This window comes from Amphiprion ocellaris, chromosome 14 (assembly GCF_022539595.1).
Source record: "Amphiprion ocellaris isolate individual 3 ecotype Okinawa chromosome 14, ASM2253959v1, whole genome shotgun sequence".
Classification (NCBI taxonomy): Eukaryota; Metazoa; Chordata; class Actinopteri; family Pomacentridae; genus Amphiprion; species Amphiprion ocellaris.
The window spans coordinates 24,010,392-24,018,961 of record NC_072779.1 but is presented as its reverse complement, the minus strand read 5'-3'; the positions used below and the strand labels follow the sequence as shown (position 1 = coordinate 24,018,961).

At 36.2% G+C, this 8,570-nt stretch overlaps 1 protein-coding gene across 2 annotated transcripts; it reads right to left on the bottom strand.

The window, feature by feature from the left end:
• Nucleotides 1-1,527: 1,527 nt before the first annotated feature.
• lim2.1 (lens intrinsic membrane protein 2.1) lies at nt 1,528-8,032 on the bottom strand. 2 transcript variants are annotated; one of them, XM_055017004.1, is made up of 6 exons: nt 7,873-8,023; nt 6,936-7,050; nt 6,245-6,432; nt 5,100-5,249; nt 4,485-4,619; nt 1,528-1,774 (listed from the first exon to the last, which is right to left on the bottom strand). In XM_055017004.1, exons 2-6 carry the CDS (start codon nt 6,950-6,952, stop codon nt 1,713-1,715), a joined length of 552 nt encoding a protein of 183 aa, XP_054872979.1. In that variant the 5' UTR covers nt 6,953-7,050; nt 7,873-8,023; the 3' UTR covers nt 1,528-1,712. The 2 variants fall into 2 exon arrangements, with proteins under 2 accessions (XP_054872979.1, XP_023130884.1); XM_023275116.3 differs by lacking the exon at nt 6,936-7,050 and having other exon boundaries at nt 7,873-8,032.
• Nucleotides 8,033-8,570: the final 538 nt, after the last annotated feature.

The following is an 8,570-nucleotide window of genomic DNA, read 5'->3' as shown; positions in this document are numbered from 1 at the left end:
AGGACCCGTTCTTGAGACGCAGTTAAGCGGCTTTTCTTGGCCATTTCATTAAAATCAAATTGGGAGCCGGTCAGGCAGTGCGTCACGACAAGTGGCACGTTTGGATAAAAGGTTTGCGCCAGAACACCGGGTAATACTTCTCCTGCAGCTTTCAGGTGGAAAATAAACGACAAAGCGGCTCTTAACGGGATGCAGAAAACAACAACAACCCATCTATGCATTTGTGCCAAAAATCAATCAATCCATAAATAAAATGTATCCAACATTTGAGCAAATCACAGGTGCAAACTCTGCAGTAGGTCTTGTCTAATACACTGTAAAAACTAATTTTTATTTATACAGTAAAATTCCAGTGGTTGTCAGAACTACAATAAAATTATGTAAAACATTTTCTTCATTTATAATAAAGAAATGTATCCCTGCTGTTGATTTTACAATTAAAAAAATGTGCTTCATTCCATATTTTACTGTAAAAAAAGTTTTAACCTTTTAAAAAAGCGTTTTTCTTGAAAATTTACATGAAAATACCATTCAAAGGTTTGTATGACCTATTATAAATACTACAGCATTTTTTCATTATCAGCACAAGAATTAGTGTATTTAACATTTAATATGTGTATTTTTAGCAATAATATATATTTGTAAAAATTCTGGTTGTAGGTGTCGTAAATATTAAACCATATGTCCGTAATTAACAGAATCAATTTGACAGGTACACGCTGTTTTTTTACATGATAAATGCAAAAATGTTACTTATTATAGACATTGCAATATGTTTCCATTATCAACACAAAAATATGTACATTTAACTGAGAAAAACTGTATTCTTTTCAAAAAATAAATGCAAAAACTCTAGTATTGAATGTTATACACATATTAAATAGCTGTGCAAGAGTATTAAAATGTATTTTTTCAAGAGAAAAAAATACAGTTTTCTCCTGATTGACTTATTCATGGTGATTCAGTGTTTTATAAACTGGATCAAACTGTTTTTACAGATTTTTTGCTGCCGTGGTTTGATAGTTTTTCACACTAAAATTTACCAGCACTTTTTTTTACAGTGTACATGCCATGTCTTTTATGGGTCTTTCTACTCCCACAGTGTTTCTTATCATAGACTATGTTTGAGATAAACATCATTATTTGTCTAGTTGCTTATCTCTGCTTCTTTTTTCTGCAGAATTGACAGGTATAATTATAGATAAGTAAATATAAGCATGCAAGTGTGTCTTTTCTATAGTGTGACCACTAAATTCACCCATTTGTTTGAAACACACTCTTGCACAAGATATTAAAATGATTTTCGGCTCATTTTTCCCCCACTGGAATATGCAAAGGTGCAGTCAGACTCAATACTTACTCCCCCACCCTTTTTCTTCCTTCTTTCTTTGGGAGAAAAACAAATGAGTATAAAGGCCAAGGCTGGGAGCAGCATGGAGCCCTAAACCAACAGATCGGCCTCCCAAAACCTTATAGTAATACTTTAAACAAACAAGCATGCAAACAAACAAACAAACAAAATGCACATAACTTGAAATGAGGAGTCATATTTTCCCCGTTCTTTTTATTGAAATGATTTAAACTTTGATAGTACATGCTCCAAAGGTAAACTCTGCATCCATGCTGATAATCAGAATCTACCCACAGTCTTGATCCACTCTCATGACCAGAATTCATGTTTTTTTTCTTTTCTGGATGATGGTTCAAGTCTTCTAATGCGAGTTAGCACTTCTGGGGCATTCGTGCATCCGATAAGCACACATATAGAATATTCCTGAAGAAAAAAGAAAATAATTTGGTCCTTTTTATCCATTTGGATATTGGATCTACATGCATCTTAAACGTAATAATTTCAATGAGAATGGGGAAAAGCATTGTGTGTGATTTTGTGAGCTTACTGGAACTTATGGGTCATTCCAGAATTGGACGACATTTTACGTCCCACGCATTAAATTACAAATAATCCATGTACAAGATACTAAAACATGCAGATATTTGTAAATTTACTTGTCCTGAGACCAAATCTAAAAAACTAGGAGAAAAGAATGTTTGAAAATATTTTTAAAAATACCAATTAAGTCTTGAATTCCCCCTAAAATGCCAATTTTTTTTCTCTTGTCCCACTCCTCTGATGAACAAATTGAATCTCAAATAAAACAGTTGAAATGAAATTTAAATTTCCCTTTTTGGTATTATTTTTTTTCCCACTGATGTCTCTTGTAATTGTGGGGATTTTTTTTAATCAACATAATATTTTAAATAATAATTGTCATGCACAGAATGTGTGTCCCACAACAACCCTGTTATAAAGTTATAACCTTTACAGCTGGTAGAAGAACAAGAAAATAGTGAATCACACGATATGCTGGAATTAACATCATCAGTTTTCCTAAAGAATGGGTAGAGCAAAGCTATGTCCTCTCTTCTTTTTTTCATATTTTCATAACATTGTCAGTCTTGATTGAATGTCTCACTCTACCTCATGCAACCCTGTTATGCATATTATCAGGATAAGACAAATTCTTTTGACTTTTTTCTTTACTTATTTCCATCAGTAAGTTTGTCCTCTTGGTCAGCAGTAACAGCTAAATATTTAGCTTCTACTCCTGAGAAAAAGCTAACATTAGCATGGATTAGCAACCCTGTTACTGTGATTACAGTAGGGTTAGCAAACAACAAATAAAACATGGATTAAAAATGGCACCATTGATGTGTAAGCTGAGCTAATCAAGCCCTTGATAGTTTATTACCTATTATTGATGAATATGTAGCAGAAAATAGTAAAACAGAAGGTTTATTTTTCAAGAAATTTGAAGCCCAAATGTCCTCCAATTCTGGAATGACCCTTATTTTTGCAGACGTTTAAATTCATAAAATGTATAGTTTTATGTTACGGTGTGTACTTTGTGTCAGTTTAATTCAGCAGCAGAATCAGGGGACGATGGCCATATTTAGTGTTTTTAATTCATAACAAATTAAATCAAATTAGTGAACTGACCCATTCGTGTCATCCTGAGACACTAAAAAATTGCATTTGCATTTGGAAATTATGCATTTCTGTTTTGTCTGAGTCAAGAAGCAGCATCGCTGCTGTCATAAAGACTGATTAGGACACATTTAAGGTCTTTTGCTGTGATGAAACACTTTTGTTGTCTGTGCAGTAACTACTTCACTTTATATATCTGCTGTTTATTTGGAATTCAGTTAATAATGCAAATTCGGAAAAATAAAATAGAAAGGAATGTGTCTAAATGCTATGCTGTTTTTACTTTAGTTGTCACCAGTTGAAGTTCTTGATAATACTAAACTAGAAACATTCATATCCGTTAATAAGAACATCATAAAGAATACAGTGAAGAAAGAATTTCAGCGTTTTTCTTGAGAGGTCACTGTCCTTGAATAGCTGTCAGTCTGTTTCATTGTTTTATTGTTTATTCGTGTATCATGTATTTGTTTTATATAACTTTTAAATTTTGTATGGCTGCTACCTTGGCCAGGTTTCCCTTGTAAAAGAGATCTCTAACCTCAATGAGACTTCCTGATTTAATAAAAGCAAATAAATAAATAATGTTTCTGATATTTCCAGTCTCAGTAAAACAGTATAACATCATGGTATTATCACTGTATGGATGTTTCCTTCTAATCTCTTTTCATATGTAGCAGTGAAAGTGTGCTGATGGGCAGCTACTGGACAACATGGTGGAAGAATCAGAGATGAGCACTTACTGATAATGTCAAATTGCTGATTCAGCTGCTTAACTATGAGGTAACCCGTGTCTAATAGGACTATTTCCTGTTAAGGAAGTGAGTCATTGTATTGTGTAGTATTACATACTTTCCGCGGTCTCTATTTTTTTGTAGCACATAATGTATAGTACATACAATATGAATACCTTGAGCTGGGCATGCAGGTACATTACCGTTCAAAAGTTTGGGGTCACCCAGGCAATTTCATGTTTTACATGAAAACTCACACTTTAATTCATGTGTTAATATAATTGCACAATAGTTTTATAATCACCAATTAGCCTTTCAACACCATTAGCTAACACAATGTAGCATTAGAACACAGGAGTGATGGTTGCTGGAAATGTTCCTCTGTACCTCTATGGAGATATTCCATTAAAAATCAGCTGTTTCCAGCTAGAATAGTCATTTACCACATTAACAATGTCTAGACTTTACTTACTTTACGAACTTACTTTACTACATTTCCATGTGACCCCAAAGTTTTGAATGGTAGTGTACTTGTTAAGACTTTGACATGATGTGGAAGTAAATGTGAGTTTATCCTACACTGCATTGGTCTAATTTAGTAGAAAATGAATCATAAATACCAAAAGTATTTTGAGAAAGTTGTGAGAAAGTTCCCTAAGCACTGATTTTCTCTGCTTGTCTCAGTTCATTAGTTGACCCTGACAGATGAAGGGCTTTGATGGAGGAAAACAGGAAACCTAATGTAGTTTGGGTTGTTGCATGTTTACCTGAAAAGAAGGTAAGCACCACTGACACCCAGCCAATGATATATGACCAGGAGAATCTCCAGTTTCCATAGCGTTTCCCATAGTAGTTAATAGTCACACCAGTGTACACAGCCATTGCTAGAAACACTAAAAAGCCTGGGTGGGGAAAAAAGAATAAAGAAAAATGTAAAGAAAAGACTTTTGAAAGATTGTAGAAATAGCCAGCGTCACTACTATCTGCTCATGGAAACTGATTTCAGTAGTTTTCACTTTTTAGGTGTTTCAGTTTTGACCATGGATTTTCTCTTAGTTACAGAGGGATAACAAATTATAATGTTTATACCAAATAAAAGCCACTATGCAAAACAAAGCATTTTAAACAGGAACCTAATGGAAGCTTTCAGTCATGAATGAGGTCTTCTATCAACATAACAAGCAGCTGTGTGCTGTTGCAAAATTGTAATGATAATGGAGTAATTAAAACACAATTTGTTCATGATTAGCACACTGTTAATATTATATTGTTTCAAAAAGCTGGCTTTAGCCTAACTGTCTAGTGGGTGCAGTCAGTTAAGGTCAAATCAAATGCCAATTACAACTCATACCAAAGCAACAGAATACAAAATCTATACTTACATGAGATGAAAAACAAAATGCCTGCAGCAAAGGTTTTGTCAAACCTGTCGAAGGATGAGTAATGGATGAAGGCCATAATGCCAATGATGATGCCAATGAAGCAGGCCAGAAGAGAGAGGATCATGAAGGCACGGGTTGCATCTAAGTGGGCTGTGGACAAGGTTAGAGGTCAATAGGAGTCACTGGTGGGGTCACTGCAAGTCAACGGAGGTGAATGACCTCAGGGATGACCCCGATCAGGCCACCTTCACAAGCTAACATGATGACGAATGATGGAGAATGAAAACAAACTGCTAATTCTGTCAGACCGTTGAGATGCAACGCAAAAATCTATCAATCCAACAGAAAGACTGTACTAGAGGCAGTTTTCTCTCTGATTAAGCAGAAAGTACACATTGTGTAGTTTACAATGTAGTGAATTTGGAGTAATAATAGACTAAAATCAACTGAAATAGAACAATAAAACATTATGAAGCCTGTATTCTACTGCTTTTATTGTGACCCATTGTCCTATGTTTAACTGTCTGTTTAACTGTTATGTTTTTTCTTTTTACTACCTGCCTCGGGATTATGGATGTAAATCAGCGTTGTTGCTATAATCCAACATATTTACACTACCAGTCAAATGTTTGGACACACCTTCTCATTCAGTGCTTTTTATTTATTTGTATTACCTTCTACATTGTAGATTAATACTGAAGATTAACATTTCTTTCTTTACAACATAATTTCATATGCATTCTTTTACAGTTTTGATGTCTTCAGTATTAATCTACAATGTATAAAATAATTAAATAAAAACCATTGAATGAGAAGGTCTGTCCAAACTTTTGACTGGTAGTGTAAGTCTATTGCGCTCTAAATAGATGTTCATTAATGTGCACTCTGTCAAATAAATAAACAAAATAAATGTTTTTTTTAAAATAATGCAGTCTTGTAATATAACTCATACTGCTGCCATCTCAGTCTAATTGTTTATGATAGCAAGTCCTATCCTTTCATATAATACATAAAAATATACTTATAATACTATAAAAATGCTGATTACTTAATTAAACTTGTTCAATAAAATTATTCTGTGTCTGGAACAGCTTACTAAAAAATAATGCCATCGGCCTACACCAGTCTTTTTTGGCTACACTTACCAAAGCTGTCATTGTGTGGGAAGCATTTCCCTGGTGTACAGTAACGCCACAAGCCTTGGTGCATGTAGTTGCTGGACTGCCGATACTGCATCCAGTAATCGGTTGCTGTGGAAACGATCAGGAGGATGTTCCCCACGCCTGCACAGAACAACCCTCCACCCATAAAACTGTACATCCTGCACCTGCAGCTGCACAGACACACAAAAACGTAAGGTCACTTATCATCGGTGTTCAGCAGCGTGGCCTCCATGCTCTCTCTCTCTCTCTCTCTCTCTCTCTCACACACACACACACACACACACACACACACACACACACACATGCACGCACTTCAGGGAAAGAGGGTCTAAGTGTCAGTAATTGCCTTGTGATGAACACATTATTTCTACTGGATTGAGCTGTGGGGTCGCCTGTGTGTGTACACTCTACTTTGTTCTCTAGGAACAAAGCACACCCCTACCCCCAGTACACACACACGCACACGCACACGCATGCGCACACGCACACGCACACGCATGTGCACGGCCTCTATCAAGTCCAGCGTTGCTTTGATACTTGATACATCTATTGCTCATTGTTCCACCTGGATGTAATATCCTGCACCCATCCTCTCTTTCTCATGGAGAGCTGCCACGGATTTCTTGGGGGGGTGGAAGGATGATAGATAGGTATAGCTTGTTATGGCTGAAACCTGAACGGGATGCTCATTGAAGAGCTCTGTGTATTTATTGAAGAGCTCTGTATTTCCGCTGGATCACATTTCCCCCTGAGCGTCCTCTCTGGCAAGTTCCAGCAGGTGTCTCAATCTAAACAAAAACATTTTTAAAATCCATTCACTCCCCAGCGTACAACAAATGAAAACGGTCTCACTGGCATTCAGAAAATTGGAATTGTTGTATTTAAGGTTCAGTTAACCGGGTAGAATTAATTGTTTTCTAAAGTATACATTTTTAGGATTTAAAAAAAAAAAAGCAACAAAACAGTAAAGCGTTAAATGTTCTTGTCAGGCAAGTGGAGGCTTTGGTTGTGGCCGGCACTGACCTCGAGGCAGACTGTTCCTTTCAATCACACAATCACATCACTCAACTTTCCAAACAGAAATTCTTCAGCTCTTATTTCAGATGTCTTTTCCCATAAAACATCTGAGAAAACCGAGCCACCAAAATGAAGAGAAACTCTGTACATATTTTTCAATCCACTAATGCAGATCATTTCTCATTGTTGGACAATAACCATCTAGTAATCAGTCTAGAATTTAGACTTCTACATCTGTGTTTGGCATCGTGTCTCACCCAGGGGGAGGGAGCCTCAAGGGGAGACTTTCTTTTTCTAATGTTTTGTCATTCACCGCCTTGCAGCTACATCATCACATAAGCTGTTTATTTGTACCTAACTGGCTGTGGAGTGAAAACATTTGTCTCCCTGGAACTTATGAGACTGTTATATATTAAGTCATTTTTAGTACATTTATTTTTGCTACAGCGGTGGCTAATACTTGCAACATTCCCTGTGGAGCTTTTAGGCATGGAGCTGTGTTTCCACATGGGGAAACCTAGCAGAAAGAAATAAAAACACAAACAACTCAACAAACTGAAACAGTTATAGAAGGAGATTTAGTCTGATCTTACCTTAATCAACCTCTTTTATGGAGACGCTTATGAAGACAGGGCAGCTTGACAAAATACAACACTGTATAATGCCAAGACAGGCAGATTTTCAGCAGGCTAATAGCACTAGCGTTTGACAGGGTGCATAGGTGGAAAATGGGGCTACAACAACCTCTGCGCTGAGACAATAGGCCAGGCCGACTGCTGACCAATCAGCACCCACCAGTTTTGTGGTTTGGGAATCTGCTGAAAAAACAGAAATGGCCAAAGCTTGGCATGCTGAAGTAATACTGATGACTGCATGGTTTTAATTGAAAGTAGAAGGCTGAACTGGCTTTAGTATAGGGCAAGCCAGGCATTAAATCTAAACCTGTGGCAGCTCTGCCTCTGACTTCTAACTGCAAACACTGTCACACTGTTCAAAAGTCTAAATAAATTAAATAAAAGTGTTGCAGTGGGTTTAAGTTAAATAAAGATGAATCAGTGTGTTATGTAAAGCTTATTAGGTCCACATCATTTTTTAAATCTAGTTGATTGTTCTCTGTTAAAAGCTGTAATTCATGATTTCCTAAATTGACTGCAATCTGTACAAACTGCACAAAGAAGGAAGTACAGATGCAGAGAATCTGACAAACTGGAGAAGTGTTTTCAAACTATATGTGGGTCATTCCAGTTTATGTCCCATCCAGCAAATTTCAAATAATCCATGTACAAAATAC